Source organism: Mizuhopecten yessoensis, unplaced genomic scaffold, assembly GCF_002113885.1.
Source record: "Mizuhopecten yessoensis strain PY_sf001 unplaced genomic scaffold, ASM211388v2 scaffold3217, whole genome shotgun sequence".
Taxonomy (NCBI): Eukaryota; Metazoa; Mollusca; class Bivalvia; order Pectinida; family Pectinidae; genus Mizuhopecten; species Mizuhopecten yessoensis.
The window spans coordinates 198779-224955 of record NW_018404934.1 but is presented as its reverse complement, the minus strand read 5'-3'; the positions used below and the strand labels follow the sequence as shown (position 1 = coordinate 224955).

At 39.4% G+C, this 26177-nt stretch overlaps 1 protein-coding gene and 1 long non-coding RNA gene across 2 annotated transcripts in view; one reads left to right on the top strand and one right to left on the bottom strand.

Annotated features, from left to right (window-relative positions):
• Positions 1–597: 597 nt before the first annotated feature.
• Positions 598–2677, top strand: LOC110447093. The gene is made up of 2 exons (XR_002462556.1): positions 598–803; positions 976–2677. It is a non-coding gene; the product is annotated as an uncharacterized LOC110447093 (long non-coding RNA).
• A 1183-nt stretch (positions 2678–3860) lies between these two features.
• Positions 3861–26177, bottom strand: part of LOC110447092 (signal recognition particle receptor subunit alpha-like) — a 46929-nt gene continuing 24612 nt past the window's right edge. The window contains exons 10-14 of the mRNA XM_021492543.1: positions 25016–25188; positions 19994–20207; positions 16935–17020; positions 6880–7056; positions 3861–5138 (exon numbers count right to left, since the gene is read on the bottom strand). Of these exons, the coding sequence (XP_021348218.1) occupies positions 5013–5138; positions 6880–7056; positions 16935–17020; positions 19994–20207; positions 25016–25188 (776 nt within the window). The 3' untranslated portion in view covers positions 3861–5012. The remainder of the gene's footprint in view (positions 5139–6879; positions 7057–16934; positions 17021–19993; positions 20208–25015; positions 25189–26177) is intronic.

Here is a 26177-nt window from a genome sequence, read left to right as displayed (position 1 = left end):
CTCTACTGTATACTGCTACCATAGTTGTTACATGATCATATATTCTAAGCCAACATCATGTGAAAACATGAACTGTTGAATCATTACGATTAAAAAAGATAGCAATCTAATTCCGTGCTATAAGTAGGTTCTCTTTCCTCAGTTATTTGCCTTGAACTGTCATTTTGATATATTCAAATATTGCATGTGAAAAAAAATTACAATATAATATGTTGTTTACAATGAAATGGCGTGTTGTGCGCATGGGATATTAGATGCGACGCGAACAACTGCAGAACAAACTGTCTGACCAGACAGGATAAGGAATCTCCTCTTCTATTAGTTATTACAAATGTTTATGAATATGTATCAGCGAAATCCGTTATTTTCCATTAGGAGACTCACTTGATATATTCATGCAGTATTTCAAAAAAAAAATAAGAAAAAAAATATACTTCACTGTGATGTCCCTTTAACAGACCAAAGAGGAGTAACTCTTGTTTGTAGTTACACACCATACTGAGCACACCCAAGTGTTAACCTCAATTCCCAGTTTTAATGTAATCTCCATACTAAAGAACATTGCTCCCAGCTTCTTCAAAAAGGACCTTATATATAAAATAAAACAAACGAAATAATTCAATAGTTTTATTTAAAAAAATAAATAAGAAGAAATAGGACTGCATTCCAACAATCACATTTCATAGAACTCCTTCTCTCAGATCAACATGTACAACGTTACATAGACACTGTACATAGATCTATACAGGTGTCTAACTAGGTATACAGACACTGTACATAGATCTATACAGGTGTCTAACTAGGTACACAGACACTAAGCATAGATCTATACAGGTGTCTAACTAGGTACACAGACACTGTACATAGATCTATATAGGTGTCTAACTAGGTACACAGACACTGTGCATAGATCTATACAGGTGTCTAACTAGGTATACAGACACTGTACATAGATCTATACAGGTGTCTAACTAGGTACACAGACACTGGACATAGATCTATACATGTGTCTAACTAGGTACACAGACACTGGACAGATCTATACAGGTGTCTAACTAGGTACACAGACACTGTACATAGATCTATACAGGTGTCTAACTAGGTATACAGACACTGGACATAGATCTATACAGGTGTCTAACTAGGTACACAGACACTGGACATAGATCTATACATGTGTCTAACTAGGTACACAGACACTGTACATAGATCTATACAGGTGTCTAACTAGGTATACAGACACTGGACATAGATCTATACAGGTGTCTAACTAGGTACACAGACACTGGACATAGATCTATACATGTGTCTAACTAGGTATACAGACACTGTACATAGATCTATACAGGTGTCTAACTAGGTATACAGACACTGGACATAGATCTATACAGGTGTCTAACTAGGTACACAGACACTGTACATAGATCTATACAGGTGTCTAACTAGGTATACAGACACTGGACATAGATCTATACAGGTGTCTAACTAGGTACACAGACACTGTACATAGATCTATACAGGTGTCTAACTAGGTATACAGACACTGGACATAGATCTATACAGGTGTCTAACTAGGTACACAGACACTGTACATAGATCTATACAGGTGTCTAACTAGGTATACAGACACTGGACATAGATCTATACAGGTGTCTAACTAGGTACACAGACACTGTACATAGATCTATACAGGTGTCTAACTAGGTATACAGACACTGGACATAGATCTATACAGGTGTCTAACTAGGTACACAGACACTGTACATAGATCTATACAGGTGTCTAACTAGGTATACAGACACTGGACATAGATCTATACAGGTGTCTAACTAGGTACACAGACACTGTACATAGATCTATACAGGTGTCTAACTAGGTATACAGACACTGGACATAGATCTATACAGGTGTCTAACTAGGTACACAGACACTGTACATAGATCTATACAGGTGTCTAACTAGGTATACAGACACTGGACATAGATCTATACAGGTGTCTAACTAGGTACACAGACACTGTACATAGATCTATACAGGTGTCTAACTAGGTATACAGACACTGGACATAGATCTATACAGGTGTCTAACTAGGTACACAGACACTGGACATAGATCTATACATGTGTCTAACTAGGTACACAGACACTGTACATAGATCTATACAGGTGTCTAACTAGGTACACAGACACTGGACATAGATCTATACATGTGTCTAACTAGGTACACAGACACTGTACATAGATCTATACAGGTGTCTAACTAGGTATACAGACACTGGACATAGATCATTCAAACAATGGCTGTGTCGATAAACAATTTGATAGCTTAATTAATGGTGCTGAAGATAATGAAATTGGTGATACATGTATTAAGAGCGGTCAGTGCAACATTAAAAGTAATCTAAGTATTTATAAAGGTTAACCTGGTGTGTAATCGTCACATTGAAAATCTCCTCCTTTGGCTTCCAATCCCACAACATGTTAACACACGTACAACAATTTAAAAATTCTAAAATTCCATACAAGTTAAAACTGAACAATTTGTAAATCACCTATATCTGTATTTTTTCAGCAGAAAAACTTTAAATTTTAATTGAAGTGTAGAGTAAGTATAGGTGTTTGTCATCCACTTGACAATAAATATAGCTCTTTGTGAAATAAAAAAAAAACAAAAAAAACACCCATAGACCTGTGATTATTAACCAAAAACGGTCCTAATTAAAAAATAACAAACATTATATCAATTATGACAAAACGTCATTAATAGATATGGGTGGTCGAGTTGGTAGTGGATGGCGCACTCACCTTTCCCCAAACCTCCGTGCACGCTAACATCCAGACCAACAACAGTGATTAATATAATTTAGTATAACTTGTTTTGTGATTGTTGTAAAATAAATAGTTTATATTAAAATAGATATAGAANATTTAAGTAAAGCCCCTGATGATCTTTCCATCCATGCAGAGAAAATGACTGTAGTATAGGACTCTGAGTCTGGAGAAGAAGATTTTTGAAAAATTGGTTAAATTTCCCTTTGGGGCCCCGCCCTAGTCCCTAGGGTTGGGGTAGGAATCCCAATTTTACAATTAAAACCATCTTCCTTTTAAGGATAATTCTCACTAAGTAAGAATAATTTCCAACAGAAAATTGTCAAAATATACCCAAAAGTGTTGTTTCCCTATATAAACTATAGTAAACTTTACCCCCTCCCCAAGGGAGAACGGATAGCTTGGGGGTCCTGAAATTTACAATTTAAATAAAGCCCCTGATGATCTTTCTATCCATGCAGAGAAAATGACTGTAATACCTCTAAGTCTGGAGAAGAAGATTTTTGAAATATTGGTTAATTTTCCCTTTTGGGCCCCGCCCTGGCCCCTAGGGTTGGGGTAGGAATCCCAATTTTAAAATTTAAAACCATCTTCCTCCTCCAAGGATAATTTTCACCAAGTAAAAATAATTTCCAATTGAAAATTGTCAAAATATAACCAAAAGCGTTGTTTCCCTATATAAACTATAGTAAAATTTACCCCCTCCCCAAGGGAGAACGGATAGCTCGGGGGTCCTGAAATTTACAATTTAAATAAAGCCCCTGATGATCTTTCCATCCATGCAGAGAAAATGACTGTAATAACTCTGAGTCTAGAGAAGAAGATTTTTGAAATATTGGTTAATTTTCCCTTTTGGGCACCGCCCTGGCCCCTAGGGTTGGGGTAGGAATCCCAATTTTACAATTTGGTAGCCTCATCTACCAAGGATGATTCTGACCAAGTTTGAAAAAATTCCATCCACTGGTTCTTGAGAAGAAGTTGATAATGTAAAAAGTTTACGCACGACGGGCGACGGACGACGACAGACGGAAAGTGATTGGAATAGGTCACTTGAGCAAAGCTCAGGTGACCTAAAAACAAACAAAAAGAAAATAACCTAAAATTAAACTCAGTCTACATACAACCTTTTTTGTTATACAAACATGATCACAATGTTAATTCCCTGATCTACCTGTTTGTTAAACAATCAGCTTATTTTTACTGACAAACATTGGGCACCTCGACACGAGACATAATATATATACCAGTTAAAGTTCATTACGACACTACATCAGTGTTAAACAGCTTTTTAATTACTCAAATCAGAATCATACACAGTCTTTCCTGAGAACTTAAATATATTTTCTGCAAATGTTTTTAATAACAAATACACATGAACAATTTCATGAGTTTGACAGGAAACAGATTCCCCACATGATAGGTAACATGATACTGCCCCAGGATCAGCAACCACCAGGCTACCCTTACTTTCAGTTTGGTCCAACTTTTCAGTGTCATTTGAAAATGTGGTTTTCAGTAAATTATAAATATTTATCTCTTAAAATTGAAGTTTTTTTAACAACAAATCAAATTTGCAACATGATGGTTTTCTGATCCCAGGACCAAATTAATCAGCACCGTTAAAATAAACAATCCCAGTTTCAGGAAAAACTTCACAAAGAGCTTATCTAACCCTGACATCAGTTAGACTATGGTCTATCACACAATTAGTCAGTTTATAACTTAATGCGATCAATTCAAATTCAAATCTCACCAAAACATAATTCGGAGGAAGTTTCACTGATATTATGTGCTGTTTACTGGGAAACTTTTGGACTACGCAGTAAAATCTGTATTCATCCCGATTTACTGTTATCAATATGTTGCTTACTAATGTTTGCTTTCATGATAAATTTGCCCTCATAATGGGGGTTCAGAGGAGGTGAACGTGGAACTGTGGTGAAACTTTCCTAATATACATCATAATGGGGGTTCAGAGGAGGTAAACGTTGAACTAATATACAAAGTCACATATTTTCTTCAACATAAACCTGAAGTGATGCATATGAATATGATTCTACAGGTGAAACATTAACAAACAGTCTATGTGCTGTCAATGAGAGTCCTTCACAAACAGGTAAAACATTGTAATATCAGGGAGAACACAGCTATCTGTACAACTGACTAGGTGTCCGTTAGCCAAGGTCACTTAAGGAGAGAACTGACCACAGCCTTAGCATTAAGGTTGCGGAGGTCTGTGTACGTCTGTCCAGTGCCCACAAACACAATGGGTTGGCCAGTTGTGTAGGTCATAGAAATAGCAGCTCCAACCTGAAATCAGAGAAAATATCAGCATGTCTGAGCATCAAATCACATAGGACGGAGAGAATTTGAAGACATTCTTTTTGTTTTTGTTTTCTTAAACCTTGACAAAAGAACCTGATATTTGGTTCTTATAATTTTTGTCCAGTGCTATAACTGACCGCATCAAATAATGTTTGAGTATTCAATGTAAATTTACATCCTGAATTCATAGCAAATGACAACATGTTGCATACCATCATAAATGTTCAGAATCTGCATTTTAATCCTTCAAGATATTCCCAAAAGAGAAGTGCACCTAGATCTCTATCGTTACATGTATGACTGTTCTCCCTTTACTGAGACATGTACCCACGAAACATCTATGTGGACTGTTATGTCTTTTAAACTCTTATTCGATCAACTTCAATGAAGCATTTGAACATAAAGAAGTGAACAAAGCTTACAATAGGCCCCACTTCCCCCACAAAGCGGTCTACAATCTGGTATGAAGATCACATCACTTGTTTTTTATTTATTTTTTCTCCTACACCCGCTATAGATTTTTGCAATCACTATTCTTTGGATAAACCTGCTAAGCGTTGTTTAACATTTTAGGTTACCAACTTAGTGTAAACATGAACTCTGCTGTAAGTCAGGGTCAACAGGTATGTAAACATGAACTCTGCTGTAAGTCAGGGTCATTAGGTATGTAAACATGAACTCTGCTGTAAGTCAGGGTCATTAGGTAGGGAAACATGAACTCTACTGTAAGTCAGGGTCGTCAGGAAGTCAGGTTCGACAGGTATGTAAACATGAACTATGCTGTAAGTCAGGGTCAACAGGTATGTAAACATGAGCTCTGCTGTAAGTCAGGGTCAACAGGTATGTAAACATGAGCTCTGCTGTAAGTCAGGGTCAACAGGTATGTAAACATGAGCTCTGCTGTAAGTCAGGGTCATTAGGTAGGTAAACATGAACTCCACTGTAAGTCAGGGTCGTCAGGAAGTCAGGTTCGACAGGTATGTAAACATTAACTCTGCTGTAAGTCAGGGTCAACAGGTATTTAAACATGAACTCTGCTGTAAGTCAGGGTCATTAGGTAGGGAAACATGAACTCTACTGTAAGTCAGGGTCGTCAGGAAGTCAGGTTCGACAGGTATGTAAACATTAACTCTGCTGTAAGTCAGGGTCAACAGGTATTTAAACATGAACTCTGCTGTAAGTCAGGGTCATTAGGTAGGTAAACATGAACTCTACTGTAAGTCAGGGTCGTCAGGAAGTCAGGTTCGACAGGTATGTAAACATGAACTCTGCTGTAAGTCAGGGTTGACAGGTATGCAAACATGAACTCTGCTGTAAGTCAGGGTCAACAGGTATGTAAACATAAACTCTGCTGTAAGTCAGGGTCAACAGGTATGTATACATGAACTCTGCTGTAAGTCAGGGTCGACAGGCATGCAAACATGAACTCTGCTGTAAGTCAGGGTCAAAAGGTATGTAAACATGAACTCTGCTGTAAGGCAGGGTCAACAGGTATGTAAACATGAACTCTGCTATAAGTCAGGGTCGACAGGTATGCAAACATGAACTCTGCTGTAAGTCAGAGTCACTAGGTAGGTAAACATGAACTCTGCTGTAAATCAGGGTTGACAGGTATGTAAACATGAACTCTGCTGTATGGCAAACACTAACAGACAAACAAGATGAAAACATAATGTTGACCACATACCACTTTAAAATGGGGATTACGATTTATTTTGAAACTCACCTTATCATCGATGGTATCAAACTTAGTCAGAATGATGCCGTCAATGGTGCGAGGATTTTCACTGTTGGAGTGATCGATGAGTGCTTTGTTAAACTTGGTCAGCTGATCCACAGCCTCATTTCCAACCAAAGCCTCACCTACAAACAGAACCAGGTCCGGCTGGTTCACACGAATTAACTGAAAGCAGAAACAAAAATCACATCATTGTAAAACCAGTTAAATGAAAAAAATCACCCAAAATGACAAAAATTCTGTCAATTTTGTTTGTGGGCTACTCATGATATAACAAGAGGCCCAGAGGGCCTGTATCGCTCACCTGACTATTTTTAAAATAATTGGTATGAAGTAAAGATATATGGTAGGTGCTGTAAGTACATATGAAATTTCAGAAAGATCCATCCAGTACTTGAGATATAACAAATTTCAAACAGAGCCCCACCTCTATGCCCCTAGGGGGTCATACCTACCGTTTATACAAAATTGAGTCCCCTTGGCCAAAGGATACTCTAGACTAAATAAGGATAAAATCCCTTAATCACGATGGTCGAAGAAGGATTTTAAAGGATTTACCTCTATTTCTTCTATTGGACCCGCCCTTCTGCCCCATGGGAGACCACACCCACTACTTATACAAAATTGAGTCCCCTTGGCCCAAGGATGCTCCAGACTAAATTAGGATAAAATCCCTTAATCCCTATGGTAAAAGAAGGATTTTAAAGGTTTTACCTCTATTTCCCCTATAGGGCCCAGCCCCTCAGGTCCCAGGGGGGGCCACACCCACCGTTTATACAAAATTGGTTTCCCTTTACCCAAGGATGCTTCACACCAAATATGGACCAAACCTTTTCATTCCTCCAGAAGAAGAAGGATTTTAAAGAATAATTTGCTATGTTTCCCCTATTGGTCCCCGCCCCTCAGGTCCCTGGGGGGTCAGACCCATGGTTTATACAAAATTGGTACCCCTTCACCCAATGATGCTTCAGACTAAATATGGAATAAATCCTGTCATTCCTACAGAAGAAGAAGGATTTTTAAGAATTTGCTATATTACCCATATTGGGCCCCGCCCCTCAGCCCCCAAGGGGGCCAGACCCACTGTTTATACAAAATTGGTTTCCCTTAACCCAAGGATGCTCAACACCAAATATGGACCAAATCCTGTCCTTCCTACAGAAGGAGAAGGATTTTAAAGAATAATTTGCTATGTTCCCCTATTGGGCCCTGCCCCTCAGGCCCTTGGGGGTCCAAACCCACCATTTATACAAAATTGAGTCCCCTTGGCCCAAGGATGCTCCAGACTAAATTAGGATAAAATCCCTTAATCCCTATGGTAGGAGAAGGATTTTGAAGGTTTTACCTATTTCCCCTATTCGGCCCCGCCCATCTGCCCCAAGGGGCGCTACACCCACCATTTATATACAATTGAGTCCCATTGGCCCAAGGATGCTCCAGACTATATTAGGATAAAATCCCTTAATCCCTATGGTAGAAGAAGGATTTTGAAGGTTTTACCTCTATTTCCCCTATTGGGCCCCGCCCCTCTGCCCCCAGGGGGGCCACACCCACCATTTATACAAGATTGAGTCCCCTTGACCTAAGGACGCTCCAGACCAAATTTAGTCAAAATCTACTTGGCTGTTCAGGACTAGTAGCGTTTTAAAGGAAAAGTTGACGGACGGACAGACGGACGGCGGACGACGGACGTTGCGGTATGGCATAAGCTCACCATGGTCCTACATTGCTAAGAACCTATTAAAAGATTTAAACATATGACACCTGTGACCTTGAATGCATACCGAATACAAATCCGAAATTGAGCCTATAACAGCTAAAAATGTCTGTAAGACAGGATGCGACACGACAGCACGTGACCGGAAGAGACAATTTTATGGTGGGGGCATAAAAACCATGGACAGAATGAAAACAATTCAGGAACAGGAACAGTATTTTGTATGATTTCTGTTGTTCAAAGTATATTCCGATGCTGTGAAAAAGACCTTAGTATAAATGATCTGTTTTGTAATCAGATTATTATAGCAACAGAGCTAGTGTATGTATGTATTATAGCAACAGAGCTGGTGTAGGTATGTATTATAACAACATAGCTAGTGTAGGTATCTATTATAACAACAAGGTATCAATTATAACAACAGAGCTAGTGTAAGTTTCTATTATAACAACAGAGCTAGTGAAGGTATCTATTATAACAACAGAGCTAGTTTAGGTATGTATTATAACAACAGAGCAAGTGTAGGTATCTATTATAACAACAAGGTATCAATTATAACAACAGAGCTATTGTAGGTTTCTATTATAACAACATAGCTAGTGTATGTATGTATTATAACATCAGAGCTAGTGTAGGTATGTATTAAAACAACAGAGCTAGTGTAGGTATATATTATAACAACAGAGCTAGTGGAGGTATGTAATATAACAACAGAGCTAGTGTAGGCATCTATTATAACAACAGAGCTAGTGCAGGTATGTATTATAACAACAGAGCTAGACCTAGTGTAGGTATCTGTAATAACAACAGAGCTGGTGTAGGATTCTATTATAACAACAGAGCTAGTGAAGGTATATATTATAACAACAGAGCTAGTGAAGGTATCTTATAACAACAGAGCAAGTGTAGGTATCTATAATAACAACAGAGCTAGTGTAGGTATCTGTTAAAACAACAGAGCTAGTGTAGGTATCTTTTATAACAACAGAGCTAGTGTAGGAATGTATTATAACAACAGATCTAGACCTATTGTAGGTATCAATTATAACAACAGAGCTATTGTAGGTATCTATTATAACAACAAGGTATCAATTATAACAACAGAGCTAGTGTATGTATGTATTATAACATCAGAGCTAGTGTAGGTATGTATTAAAACAACAGAGCTAGTGTAGGTATCTTTTATAACAACAGAGCTAGTGTAGCTATGTATTATAACAACAGAGCTAGACCTAGTGTAGGTATCTGTTAACAACAGAGCTAGTGTAGGTATCTGTTAAAACAACAGAGCTAGTGTAGGTATCTTTTATAACAACAGAGCTAGTGTAGGTATCTGTTAAAACAACAGAGCTAGTGTAGGTATATATTATAACAACAGAGCTAGTGGAGGTATGTAATATAACAACAGAGCTAGTGTAGGCATCTATTATAACAACAGAGCTAGTTTAGGTATGTATTATAACAACAGATCAAGACCTAGTGTAGGTATCAATTATAACAACAGAGCTAGTGTAGTCTATTATAACAACATAGCTAGTGTAAGTATGTATTATAACAACAGAGCTAGACCTAGTGTAGGTATCTGTAATAACAACAGAGCTGGTGTAGGTATTATAACAACATAGCTAGTGTATGTATGTATTATAGCAACAGAGCTGGTGTAGGTATGTATTATAACAAAAGATCTAGACCTAGTGTAGGTATCTGTTAACAACAGAGCTAGTGTAGGTATCTGTTAAAACAACAGAGCTAGTGTAGGTATCTTATAACAACAGAGCAAGTGTAGGTATCTATAATAACAACAGAGCTAGTGTAGGTATATATTATAACAACAGAGCTAGTGGAGGTATGTAATATAACAACAGAGCTAGTGTAGGAATGTATTATAACAACAGATCTAGACCTAGTTTAGGTATCTGGAATAACAACAGAGCTGGTGTAGGATTCTATTATAACAACAGAGCTAGTTTAGGTATGTATTATAACAACAGATCTAGACCTAGTTTAGGGATCTGTAATAACAACAGAGCTGGTGTAGGATTCTATTATAACAACAGAGCTAGTGGAAGTATGTAATATAACAACAGAGCTAGTGTAGGTATCTGTTAAAACAACAGAGCTAGTGTAGGTATCTTTTATAACAACAGAGCTAGTGTAGTTATGTATTATAACAACAGAGCTAGACCTAGTGTAGGTATCTGTTAACAACAGAGCTAGTGTAGGTATCTATTCTATTATAACAACATAGCTAGTGTAAGTATGTATTATAACAACAGAGCTAGACCTAGTGTAGGTATCTGTTAACAACAGAGCTAGTGTAGGTATCTATATCCGAAATTGAGCCTATAACAGCTAAAAATGTCTGTAAGACAGGATGCGACACGACAGCACGTGACCGGAAGAGACAATTTTATGGTGGGGGCATAAAAACCATGGACAGAATGAAAACAATTCAGGAACAGGAACAGTATTTTGTATGATTTCTGTTGTTCAAAGTATATTCCGATGCTGTGAAAAAGACCTTAGTATAAATGATCTATTTTGTAATCAGATTATTATAGCAACAGAGCTAGTGTATGTATGTATTATAACATCAGAGCTAGTGTAGGTATGTATTAAAACAACAGAGCTAGTGTAGGTATCTTTTATAACAACAGAGCTAGTGTAGCTATGTATTATAACAACAGAGCTAGACCTAGTGTAGGTATCTGTTAACAACAGAGCTAGTGTAGGTATCTTTTATAACAACAGAGCTAGTGTAGTCTATTATAACAACATAGCTAGTGTATGTATGTATTATAACATCAGAGCTAGTGTAGGTATGTATTAAAACAACAGAGCTAGTGTAGGTATCTTTTATAACAACAGAGCTAGTGTAGCTATGTATTATAACAACAGAGCTAGACCTAGTGTAGGTATCTGTTAACAACAGAGCTAGTGTAGGTATATATTATAACAACAGAGCTAGTGAAGGTATATATTATAACAACAGAGCTAGTGTAAGTTTCTATTATAACAACAGAGCTAGTTTAGGTATGTATTATAACAACATAGCTAGTGTATGTATGTATTATAACATCAGAGCTAGTGTAGGTATGTATTAAAACAACAGAGCTAGTGTAGGTATCTATATCCGAAATTGAGCCTATAACAGCTAAAAATGTCTGTAAGACAGGATGCGACACGACAGCACGTGACCGGAAGAGACAATTTTATGGTGGGGGCATAAAAACCATGGACAGAATGAAAACAATTCAGGAACAGGAACAGTATTTTGTATGATTTCTGTTGTTCAAAGTATATTCCGATGCTGTGAAAAAGACCTTAGTATAAATGATCTGTTTTGTAATCAGATTATTATAGCAACAGAGCTAGTGTATGTATGTATTATAGTAACAGAGCTGGTGTAGGTATGTATTATAACAAAAGATCTAGACCTAGTGTAGGTATCTATTATAACAGCAGAGCTAGTGTAGGTATGTATTAAAACAACAGAGCTAGTGTAGGTATCTATTGTAACAACATAGCTAGTGTAGGTATCTATTATAACAACAGCGCTAGTGTAGGTATGTATTATAACAACAGATCTAGACCTAGTTTAGGTATCTGTAATAACAACAGAGCTGGTGTAGGTTTCTATTATAACAACAGAGCTAGTGTAGGTATGTATTATAACAACATAGCTAGTGTAGGTATCTATTATAACAGCAGAGCTAGTGTAGGTATGTATTATAACAACAGAGCTAGTGTAGGTATATATTATAACAACAGAGCTAGTGTAGGTATCTTTTATAACAACAGAGCTAGTGTAGGTATATATTATAACAACAGGGCTAGTGTAGGTATCTATTATAACAACAGAGCTAGTGTAGGTATCTATTATAACAGCAGAGCTAGTGTAGGTATCTATTATAAAAACAGAGCTAGTGTAGGTATGTATTATAACAACAGGGCTAGTGTAGGTATATATTATAACAACGTATGTATTATAACAACAGATCTAGACCTAGTGTAGGTATCTATTATAACAACAGGGCTAGTGTAGGTATGTATTATAACAACAGAGCTAGTGTAGGTATCTATTGTAACAACATAGCTAGTGTAGGTATCTATTATAACAACAGAGCTAGTGTAGGTATCTATTATAACAACATAGCTAGTGTAGGTATGTATTATAACAACAGATCTAGACCTAGTGTAGGTATCTATTATAACAACAGAGCTAGTGTAGGTTTCTATTATAACAACAGAGCTAGTGTAAGTATCTATTATAACAGAGCTAGTGTAGGTATGTATTATAACAACAGAGCTAGTGTAGGTATCTTATAACAACAGAGCAAGTGTAGGTATCTATTATAACAACAGAGCTAGTGTAGGTATGTATTATAACAACAGATCTAGACCTAGTATAGGTATCTGTTATACCAACAGAGCTAGTGTAGGTATGTATTATAACAACAGAGCTAGTGTAGGTATGTATTATAACAACAGAGCTGGTGTAGGTATCTATTATAACAACAGAGCTAGTGTAGGTTTCTATTTTAACAACAGAGCTAGTGTAGGTTTCTATTATAACAACAAAGCTAGTGTAGGTATCTATTATAACAACAGAGCAAGTGTAGGTATGTATTATAACAACAGGGCTAGTGTAGGTATGTATTATAACAACAGAGCTAGTGTAGGTATGTATTATAACAACAGAGCTAGTGTAGGTATCTATTATAACAACAGAGCTAGTGTAGGTATCTATTATAACAACAGAGCTAGTGTAGGTATCTATTATAACAACAGAGCTAGTGTAGGTATCTATTATAACAACAGAGCTAGTGTAGGTATCTATTATAACAACAGAGCTAGTGTAGGTATCTATTATAACAACAGAGCTAGTGTAGGTATCTATTATAACAACAGAGCTAGTGTAGGTATCTATTATAACAACAGAGCTAGTGTAGGTATCTATTATAACAACAGAGCTAGTGTAGGTATCTATTATAACAACAGAGCTAGTGTAGGTATCTATTATAACAACAGAGCTAGTGTAGGTATCTATTATAACAACAGAGCTAGTGTAGGTATCTATTATAACAACAGAGCTAGTGTAGGTATCTATTATAACAACAGAGCTAGTGTAGGTATCTATTATAACAACAGAGCTAGTGTAGGTATCTATTATAACAACAGAGCTAGTGTAGGTATCTATTATAACAACAGAGCTAGTGTAGGTATCTATTATAACAACAGAGCTAGTGTAGGTATGTATTATAACAACAGAGCTAGTGTAGGTATGTATTATAACAACAGAGCTAGTGTAGGTATCTATTATAACAACAGAGCTAGTGTAGGTATCTATTATAACAACAGAGCTAGTGTAGGTATCTATTATAACAACAGAGCTAGTGTAGGTATCTATTATAACAACAGAGCTAGTGTAGGTATCTATTATAACAACAGAGCTAGTGTAGGTATCTATTATAACAACAGAGCTAGTGTAGGTATCTATTATAACAACAGAGCTAGTGTAGGTATCTATTATAACAACAGAGCTAGTGTAGGTATCTATTATAACAACAGAGCTAGTGTAGGTATCTATTATAACAACAGAGCTAGTGTAGGTATCTATTATAACAACAGAGCTAGTGTAGGTATCTATTATAACAACAGAGCTAGTGTAGGTATCTATTATAACAACAGAGCTAGTGTAGGTATCTATTATAACAACAGAGCTAGTGTAGGTATCTATTATAACAACAGAGCTAGTGTAGGTATCTATTATAACAACAGAGCTAGTGTAGGTATCTATTATAACAACAGAGCTAGTGTAGGTATCTATTATAACAACAGAGCTAGTGTAGGTATCTATTATAACAACAGAGCTAGTGTAGGTATCTATTATAACAACAGAGCTAGTGTAGGTATCTATTATAACAACAGAGCTAGTGTAGGTATCTATTATAACAACAGAGCTAGTGTAGGTATCTATTATAACAACAGAGCTAGTGTAGGTATCTATTATAACAACAGAGCTAGTGTAGGTATCTATTATAACAACAGAGCTAGTGTAGGTATCTATTATAACAACAGAGCTAGTGTAGGTATCTATTATAACAACAGAGCTAGTGTAGGTATCTATTATAACAACAGAGCTAGTGTAGGTATCTATTATAACAACAGAGCTAGTGTAGGTATCTATTATAACAACAGAGCTAGTGTAGGTATCTATTATAACAACAGAGCTAGTGTAGGTATCTATTATAACAACAGAGCTAGTGTAGGTATCTATTATAACAACAGAGCTAGTGTAGGTATCTATTATAACAACAGAGCTAGTGTAGGTATCTATTATAACAACAGAGCTAGTGTAGGTATCTATTATAACAACAGAGCTAGTGTAGGTATCTATTATAACAACAGAGCTAGTGTAGGTATCTATTATAACAACAGAGCTAGTGTAGGTATCTATTATAACAACAGAGCTAGTGTAGGTATCTATTATAACAACAGAGCTAGTGTAGGTATCTATTATAACAACAGAGCTAGTGTAGGTATCTATTATAACAACAGAGCTAGTGTAGGTATCTATTATAACAACAGAGCTAGTGTAGGTATCTATTATAACAACAGAGCTAGTGTAGGTATCTATTATAACAACAGAGCTAGTGTAGGTATCTATTATAACAACAGAGCTAGTGTAGGTATCTATTATAACAACAGAGCTAGTGTAGGTATCTATTATAACAACAGAGCTAGTGTAGGTATCTATTATAACAACAGAGCTAGTGTAGGTATCTATTATAACAACAGAGCTAGTGTAGGTATCTATTATAACAACAGAGCTAGTGTAGGTATCTATTATAACAACAGAGCTAGTGTAGGTTTCTATTATAACAACAGAGCTAGTGTAGGTATCTATTATAACAACAGAGCTAGTGTAGGTATCTATTATAACAACAGAGCTAGTGTAGGTATGTATTATAACAACAGAGCTAGTGTAGGTATGTATTATAACAACAGAGCTAGTGTAGGAATCTATGACAAAAGTCTAGGTGCAAGGTCAGGTTTTATTATATCACAATAGTAGTATTAGCACCTCTTACCTTAGATAAAGCTCTCATCAGGGGCTCTAACCTTAAATCTCTCATATGGGCCTCTTACCTTATATAAAGCTCTCATTAGGGGCTCTAACCTTAGATAAAGCTCTCATTAGGGGCTCTTACCTTAGATAAAGCTCTCCTTAGGGGCTTTTACCTTAGATAAAGCTCTCATTAGGGCCTCTTACCTTAGATAAAGCCCTCATTAGGGGCTCTAACCTTAGATAAAGCTCTCAATAGGGCCTCTTACCTTAGATAAAGCTCTCATTAGGGGCTCTTACCTTAGATAAAGCTCTCATTAGGGCCTCTTACCTTAGATAAAGCCCTCATTAGGGGCTCTAACCTTAGATAAAGCTCTCAATAGGGCCTCTTGCCTTAGATAAAGCTCTCATTAGGGGCTCTTACCTTAGATAAAGCTCTCATTAGGGACTCTTACCTTAGATAAAGCTCTCCTTAGGGGCTTTTACCTTAGATAAAGCTCTCATTAGGGGCTCTTACCTTAGATAAAGCTCTCATTAGGGGCTCTTACCTTAGAAAAAGCTCTCATTGGGGGCTCTTACCTTAGATAAAGCTCTCATTAGGGGCTCTTACCTGAGATAAAGCTCTCATTGGGGGCTCTTACTTTAGATAAAGCTCTAATCAGGGTCTCTCAACTTAGATAAAGCTCTCATTAGGGGCTCTTACCTTAGATAAAGCTCTCATTGGGGCTCTTACCTTAGATAAAGTTTCATTGGGGGCTCTTACTTTAGAAAAAGCTCTCATCAGGGTCTCTCAACTTAGATAAAGCTCTCATTGGGGGCCCTTACCTGAGATAAAGCTCTCATTGGGGGCTCTTACTTTAGATAAAGCTCTCATTAGGGGCTCTTACCTTATATAAAGCTCTCATTAGGGTCTCTCACCTGAGATTAAGCTCTCATTAGGGGCTCTTACTTTAGAAAAAGCTCTCATCAGTGTCTCTCAACTTAGATAAAGCTCTCATTGGGGGCCCTTACCTGAGATAAAGCTCTCATTAGGGGCTCTTACCTTATATAAAGCTCTCATTAGGGTCTCTCACCTGAGATTAAGCTCTCATTGGGGGCTCTTACTTTAGATAAATCTCTCATTAGGGCTATTACCTTATATAAAGCTCTCATTAGGGGCTCTTACCTTATATAAAGCTCTCATTGTGGCTCTTACCTTATATAAAGCTCTCATCAGGGTCTCTCACCTGAGATTAAGCTCTCGTTAGGAGCTCTTACCTTAGATAAAGCTCTCATAAGGGGCTCGTTGTCCTGCATACGTCCAGCAGTGTCCACCAGTACAACATCAATGTGAGAGTCGCGTGCTACAACACAATCAACTCATTAGTATTTTAGTAGATAAAGCAGAATGAACGGACTCTCAATGATGATTGAATTGTGACAATGAATCGTAGACTAGGCAGGACTAAGTTTAGAGAAAGTAAGTACCTTCTGAGATTAAAAACATATTTTAACCTGTGAAGGTATGTGATTCTTAAATATGTATGAGACTACTGTATATTTAATTTAAAGTAGTATATATATTTGAGCTGCTTTCATCAGTAACAAACCCAGTGTAATTGGCCGGAGACTAGCAGAAGTAACATGCTAGGTCTCCTACCACTACTTACCCCTACCTACCACTACCTACCACTACCTACCACTACTCACCACTACCTACCACTACTTACTACTACTTACCCCTACCTACCTCTACTCACCACTACCTACCACTACAAACTACTACCTACCACTAATCACCACTACCCACCACTACTCACCACTACCCACCACTACTCATCACTACCTACCACTACCCACTACTACCCATCTTTACACTACTCACCACTACCTACCACTACACTACCCACCACGACCCACTACTACCCACCACTACACCACTCACCACTACCCACCACTACCTACCACTACCCACCACTACACTACTCAACACAACCTACCACCACTCACCACTACTACCTACCACTACCCACCACTACTCATCACTACCTACCACTACTCACCACTACCTACCACTACTCACCACTACTACCTACCACTACCCACCACTACTCATCCCTACCTACCACTACTCACCACTACCCACCACTACTCACCACTCCCCACCACTACTCATCACTCCCTACCACTACTCACCACTACCCACCACTACTCACCACTACCCACCACTACGCATCACTACCTACCACTACCCACTACTACCCATCTTTACACTACTCACCACTACCTACCACTACACTACCCACCACTACCCACTATTACCCACCACTACACCACTCACCACTAACCACCACTACCTACCACTACCCACCACTATACTACTCACCACTACCTACCACTACTCACCACTACTACCTACCACTACCCACCACTTCCCACTACTACTCACCACTACTCACCACTACTCACCACTACATTACTCACCACTACTCACCACTACCTACCACTACCCACTACTACACTACCCACCACTACCTACCACTACCCAATACTACCCACCACTACCCACTACTACACACCACTACCCACTACTACCCACTACTACACTACCCACTACTACACTACCCACCACTACCTACCACTTCCCAATACTACCCACCACTACCCACTACTACACACCACTACCCACTACTACACTACTCACCACTACTTACCACTTCCCACTACTACCTACCACTACCCACAACTACCCACTACTCACCACTACTCACCACTACTTACCACTACTCACCATTACCCAATACTACCCACCACTACCTACCACTACTCACCACTACCCACTACTATCTACCACTACTCACCACTACCCACTACTACCTACCACTACCCACCACTACCTACCACTACTCACCACTACCTACCACTACCCAGTACTACCCATCACTACACTACTCACCACTACTACCTACCACTACCCACTACTACCTACCACTACTTACTACTACCTACAACTACCCACCACTACTCACCACTACTCACCACTACCCACTACTACCCACCACTACACTACTCACCACTACCCACTACTACCCACCACTACCTACCACTACTCACCACTACCCACTACTACCCACTACTACCCACCACTCTCTACCACTACTCACCACTACCCACTACTACACTATGCTACCCACCACTACTCACCACTACCTATCACTACTACCTACCATTACTCACTACTACTCACCACTACCTACCACTACTCACCACTACCTACCACTACCCACTACTACCTACCACTACTCACCACCACCCACTACTACCTACCACTACTCACTACTACCTACCATTACTCACTACTACTCACCACTACCTACCACTACCCACCACTACCTACCACTACTCACCACTACCCACTACTACCCACCACTACCTACCACTACCCACTACTACTCACCACTACTCACCACTACCCACCACTACCTACCACTAACTACCTCTACCCACTTCTACCCACCACTACCTACCACTACCTACCACTACCCACTACTACCTACCACTACTCACCACTACCCACTACTACCCACCACTACTCACCACTAACTACCACTACCCACTTCTACCCACCACTAACTACCACTACCCACCACTACCTACCACTACCCACTACTACCTACCACTACTCACCACTACCCACTACTACCCACCACTACTCACCACTAACTACCACTACCCACTTCTACCCACCACTAACTACCACTACCCACCACTACCTACCACTACCCACTACTACCTACCACTACTCACCACTACCCACTACTACCCACCACTACTCACCACTAACTACCACTACCCACTTCTACCCACCACTAACTACCACTACCCACCACTACCTACCACTACCCACTACTACCTACCACTACTCACCACTACCCACTACTACCCACCACTACTCACCACTAACTACCACTACCCACTTCTACCCACCACTAACTACCACTACCCACCACTACCTACCACTATCAACTACTACCTACCACTACTCACCACTACCCACTACTACCCACCACTACTCACCACTAACTACCACTACCCACTTCTACCCACCACTACCTACCACTTCTTACCACTACCTACCACTACCCACCACTACTCACCACTAACTACCACTACCCACCACTAACTACCACTACCTACCACTACCCACTACTACCCACCACTACTCACCACTACCCACTACTACCCACCACTAACCACCATTACCCACCATTACCTACCCCTACACACCACTACTCACCACCACCTACCACTACCTACCACTACTAACCAATACCTACCATAGTTAATGGCTTCCATAGCTATGCCAGCAGCATCTTTGCCATAGCCTTTCTCATAGAGCTTGACCATGTGCTGACCGTCCTGCTGCACATTGGGGTGGAGGGCATTGAGCTTGCGAGTGTGTGTTCTCAGTTGTTCTACAGCGCCAGCACGAAATGTGTCACATGCCGCAATCAGCACTCGAAAACCATTCTCAACCAACCAGAAACAAATCTACAAATGAATTGTATTGAAAACTCAGCATTTTGAATGAAATTGTACTAAATAATATGAATAGGTCCTTAACCTATTCATGCGTTCTTGGGCTAATTGCTACATTGAAATCAAATTTCAGTTAGCATCTTCTTTTTACTTTTTAATATGATGTAGTTAATATTCAGCATATTACTACTGTTCAATAGTAATCATATTTACAAACAAGAGATTCCAGAGGGATCTTGGTGCCCACCATTGTACCATCTTCATTAGTTCTATGTCAGTTTGATCTTTTCTCTTCTTTTCTCTTATCTGTTTGATTGAGTCATGTAACTTTTAATCTGAAATTTATACTGCTGTGTGTAAAAGACAACCTTTAAAGTGAGTTTCTTGTTTCACATATTTACTTAATGTGAAAGAAATAGAACAGCCATCTTGTATTTTAATATTACTCTCAAAATAAAACATGCACAACTAAGGACCAAGCAAAACCTACATATCAAATTTGAGAAAGAACCCTGAAGCACTTTCTGATAATAAGCTATTACACACTTTAACTTTCAAAATCCAAGATGGCCACCTGTTTTTCTATCAGTCTCAACACAACAACAGACCGATGGGAACCTACATATCTATTTTGAGAAAGATCTCTCCATTTCTTTCTGAGAAACAGCACTAACTAAATTAAACTTTTAAATTTCAAGATGGCCCCTATCAGTCATCTTGCTTTTCCATCAGTCCCAAAATTTGATATGCATCACTGGGACCCAAAGAACAACCTTCATGTAAAATTTGAGAAAGATCCCTTCTGCACTTTCTGAGAAATAGTGCTAACAAGAATTGTTTAAGGACAGACATTATCAGCAATGGACTTAATCATGTTATTATCAATAATATCAACCAACTCTTATTTATATAATAGAGCTGACATCAGAGGCAAACATTCCTATAGTCACACAACATCTTGCTGCCAGCCTCAGAACACAACGAACACAGACTCTACTGTACCAACCATCTATACAACGTGCACAGACTCTACTACAACATCTTGCTGCCAGCCTCAGAACACAACGAACCCAGACTCTACTGTACCAACCATCTATACAACGTGCACAGACTCTACTGGAGCAGCCCTCTACACAACGTGCACAGACTCTACAGTATCAACCACTGTACCAACCCTCTATACAACATACACATACGCTACTGTACCAACCCTCTACACAACATGCACAGCCTCTACTGTACCAACCCTCTATACACCGTGCACAGCCTCTATAGTACCAACCCTCTACACAACGTGCACAGACTCGACTGTACCAACCCTCTATACAACGTCCACAGACTCTACTGTACCACCCCTCTACACAACATGCACAGACTCTGCTTTACCAACCCTCTATACAACGTACACAGACTACTGTACCAACCCTCTCTACAACGTGCACAGACTCTACTGTACCACCCCTCTATACAACGTACACAGACTCTACCATACCAGCCCTCTACACAACGTGCAGACTCTACTGAACCAACCCTCTATACAACATACACATACGCTACTGTACCAACCCTCTACACAACATGCACAGCCTCTACTGTACCAACCCTCTACACAACATGCACAGCCTCTACTGTACCAACCCTCTACACAACAGGCACATACTCTACTGTTCCAACCCTCTATACAACGTACACAGACTACTGTACCAACCCTCTATACAACACGCACAGACTCTACTGTACCAACCCTCTTCACAACGTGCACAGACTCTACTGTACCACCCCTCTATACAACGTACACAGACTCTACTGGACCAACCCTCTATACAACGTGCACAGAATCTACTGTACCAACCCCCTATACAACGTGCACAGACTCTACTGGAGCAGCCCTCTACACAACGTGCACAGACTCTACAGTATCAACCACTGTACCAACCCTCTATACAACATACACATACGCTACTGTACCAACCCTCTACACAACATGCACAGCCTCTACTGTACCAACCCTCTACACAACCAGCACAGACTCTACAGTACCAACCCTCTATACAACGTACACAGACTGTACCATACCAACCCTCTACACAACGTACAGACTCTACTGGACCAACCCTCTATACAACGTTCACAGACTCTACTGTACCAACCCTCTACACAACGTACACAGACTCTACTGTACCACCCCTCTATACAACGTACACAGACTCTACCATACCACCCCTCTACACAACGTGCAGACTCTACTGTGCCAACCCTCTATACAACATACACAGACTCTACCATACCAACCCTCTTCCCAACGTGCAGACTCTACTGTACCAACCCTCTGCACAACGTGCAAAGACTCTACTGTACCAACCCTCTATACAACGTACACAGACTCTACCATACCAACCCTCTACACAACGTGCAGACTCTACTGTACCAACCCTCTATACAACATACACAGACTCTACTGTACCAACCCTCTATACAACGTGCACAGACTTTACTGTACCAACCCTCTATACAACATGCACAGACTCTACTGTACCAACCCTTTATATAACGTGCACAGACTCGACTGTACCAACCCTCTATACAACGTACACAGACTGTACCATACCAACCCTCTACACAACGTGCAGACTCTACTGTACCAACACTCTATACAACATACACAGACTCTACAGTACCAACCCTCTATACAACGTGCACGGACTCTACTGTACCAACCCTCTACACAACATGCACAGACTCTACTGTTCCAACCCTTTATATAACGTGCACAGACTCTACTGTACCAACCCTCTATACAACATACACAGACTCTACTGTACCAACCCTCTACACAACGTGCACAGACTCTACTGTACCAACCCTCTATCGACGTACACTCTACTGTACCAACCCTCTATACAACGTACACAGACTACTGTACCAACCCTCTATACAACGTGCACAGACTCTACTGTAACAACCCTCTTTACAATGTGCACAGACTCTACTGTACCAACCCTCTATACAACGTGCGCAGACTCTACTGTACCAACCCTCTATACAACATGCAGACTCTACTGTCCCAACCCTCTACACAACATGCACAGACTCTACTGTTCCAACCCTTTATATAACGTGCACAGACTCTACTGTATCAACCCTCTACACAACGTGCACAGACTCTACTGTACCACCCCTCTATACAACATGCACAGACTCTACTGTACCAACCCTCTACACAACATGCACAGACTCTACAGTACCAACCCTCTATACAACGTGCACAGACTCTCCTCTACCAACCCTCTACACAACGTGCACAGACTCTACAGTATCAACCCTCTACACAACGTGCACAGACTCTACTGTACCAACCCTCTATCGACGTACACAGACTCTACTGTACCAACCCTCTACACAACATGCACAGACTCTACAGTACCAGCCCTCTATACAACGTGCACAGACTCTACTGTCCCAACCCTCTATCGACGTACACAGACTCTACTGTACCAACCCTCTATACAACGTACACAGACTCTACTGTACCAACCCTCTACACAACGTGCACAGACTCTACAGTATCAACCCTCTATACAACGTGCACAGACTCTACTGTACCAACCCTCTACACAACGTGCACTACACAACGTGCACAGACTCTACTGTACCAACCCACTATACAACGTACACAAACTCTACTGTACCAACCCTCTACACAACGTGCACAGACTCTACAGTACCAACCCTCTATACAACGTGCACAGACTCTACTGTACCAACACTATACACAACGTGCACAGACTCTACTGTTCCAACCCTCTATACAAAGTGCACAGACTCTACTGTACCAACCCTCTATACAACGTACACAGACTCTACTGTACCAACCCTCTATACAACGTGCACAGACTCTACTGTACCAACTCTCTATACAACTTGATATTCTTATCGCTGATGCCACAGGATTACCCTATAGAACTCTCTGATGCCAGGAACTTTTCTTCTTCGGGGGCTTATCCTAATCTAACTTTCTTGAACTGCTCACACGCTTATTGACTTATACCCTATTAACAACAGCTCTGCCAATTTAATCATGCTTAATAATCTTTCTATTACAACTTCCATTCCTTAAGAGACCGAACAATAACCTTACAAGTTTTGCTTGTTTGAGCACTTTTGATACATTTAATTTTATGTTTACTAAAATGTTTTACTATCCCTTATTTCTGTTCCTTTAATCATCTCTTGCATTGTAAATACTTACATATTACTCACACATTCACATTTACTATGATACTTTATGTAATCTTTTAGTGCATCATACTGAAATTATTTAGCACTTATTCTATTATGCACCAATCAAAAATGGCTAAACCTTTTCACCCTTTCAAGCTGTAACTCTTAGCAACTTGATGACGTCACAGTTATTCTATATTGTTCTAGTCACATGACCTTTATTGTCATTGTACCATAGTTGTAAACATCATGTTACTGTGCTCTGAAGACGGCCTCCCTTTGGCCGAAACATGTCAGCACTTGTAAATCAAACATTACATTTTGTACCGGATTCAGTGGAGTTGTTGCTCATCATTTCTATTTTCATTCCTATAGTCAGAATAAAATCTGTGTATTTGTTAATTTTTCAAATCATTTAATGACAATGAGTAAGCCTAGTGTTTTTAAACAAAACTGAAAATCAACTAAGATGAACATGAAAAACAATCTCGAATCATTGTGGAATCCAAAGACCTTTGTGTTTACATATTTTTGTGTCCTAGGCTTGTAAACTAGAAGATGAACATCTCTGCAGTGTGTACCACTTTTAGTGTCCTCACCTTGGCCAGATTGGTTGACTTGCCAACACCGTTCACTCCACAAAAGGTGATAGTATAGGGTCTTTTCTGCTGTTTGGTTTCCATAGCGTCTCGAAGGATGTCTATCCGGCGTTTTGGCAGCAAAATCTGCACACATGACTCATTGAGGGTTGTCTTCACAGTATGGGCAATAGCTGCAACAACACATACACATTTATCAATAAGAACAAACTTTAAACAAGAGGCCCAATGGGCCTGCATCACTCACCTGTTATTAATCTAACACTTGTAATCTTAAGATTTCATAATAACCTATTAAAAGATTTAAACATATGACACCTGTGACCTTGATTGTTGAACAAGGACATTAGGTTGAAAGTGGATCAAGGTCATTCATTTGAACTAACATGGTAGTCCTTCATCCCAGAATGCTACAGGCCCAATTTCAGTACCCTGGCCATTTTGCTTATTGAAAAGAAGTCGCTTGAAGATTTTACGACATTTGACCCTATGACCTTGAAAGTTGGTCAAGGTCATTCAGTTGGACAAACTTGATAGTCCTTCATCCCAGCATGCTACATGCCCAATATCAGTACCCTGGGCCTTTTGGTTATTGAGAAGAAGTCGCTTGGAGATTTTACAACATTTGACCCCTGTGACCTTGAAAGTTGGTCAAGGTCATTCATTTGAACAAATTTGGTAGTCCTTCATCCCAGCATGCTACAGGCCCAATATCAGTACCCTGGGCCTTTTGGTTATTGAGAAGAAGTTGTTTGAAGATTTAAGGTATCTGACACCAGTGACCTTGAAAGTGTGTCAAGGTCATTTATTTGAACAAACTTAGTAGCCCTTCATCCCAGTATACTACAGGCCCAATATCAGTACCCTGAGCCATTTGGTTATTGAGAAGAAATTGTTTGAAGATTTTAAAGACATCTGACACCAGTGACCTTGAAAGTGGGTCAAGGTCATTCATTTGAACAAACTTGGTAGCCCTTCATCCCAGCATGCTACAAGCCCAATATCAGTACCTTGTGCTATTTGGTTATTGAGAAGAAGTTGTTTGAAGATTTTAAAGACATCTGACACCAGTGACCTTGAAAAATAGGTCAAAGTCATTCATTTGAACAAACTTGGTAGTCCTTCATCCCAGCATGCTACAGGCCCAATATCAGTACCCTGG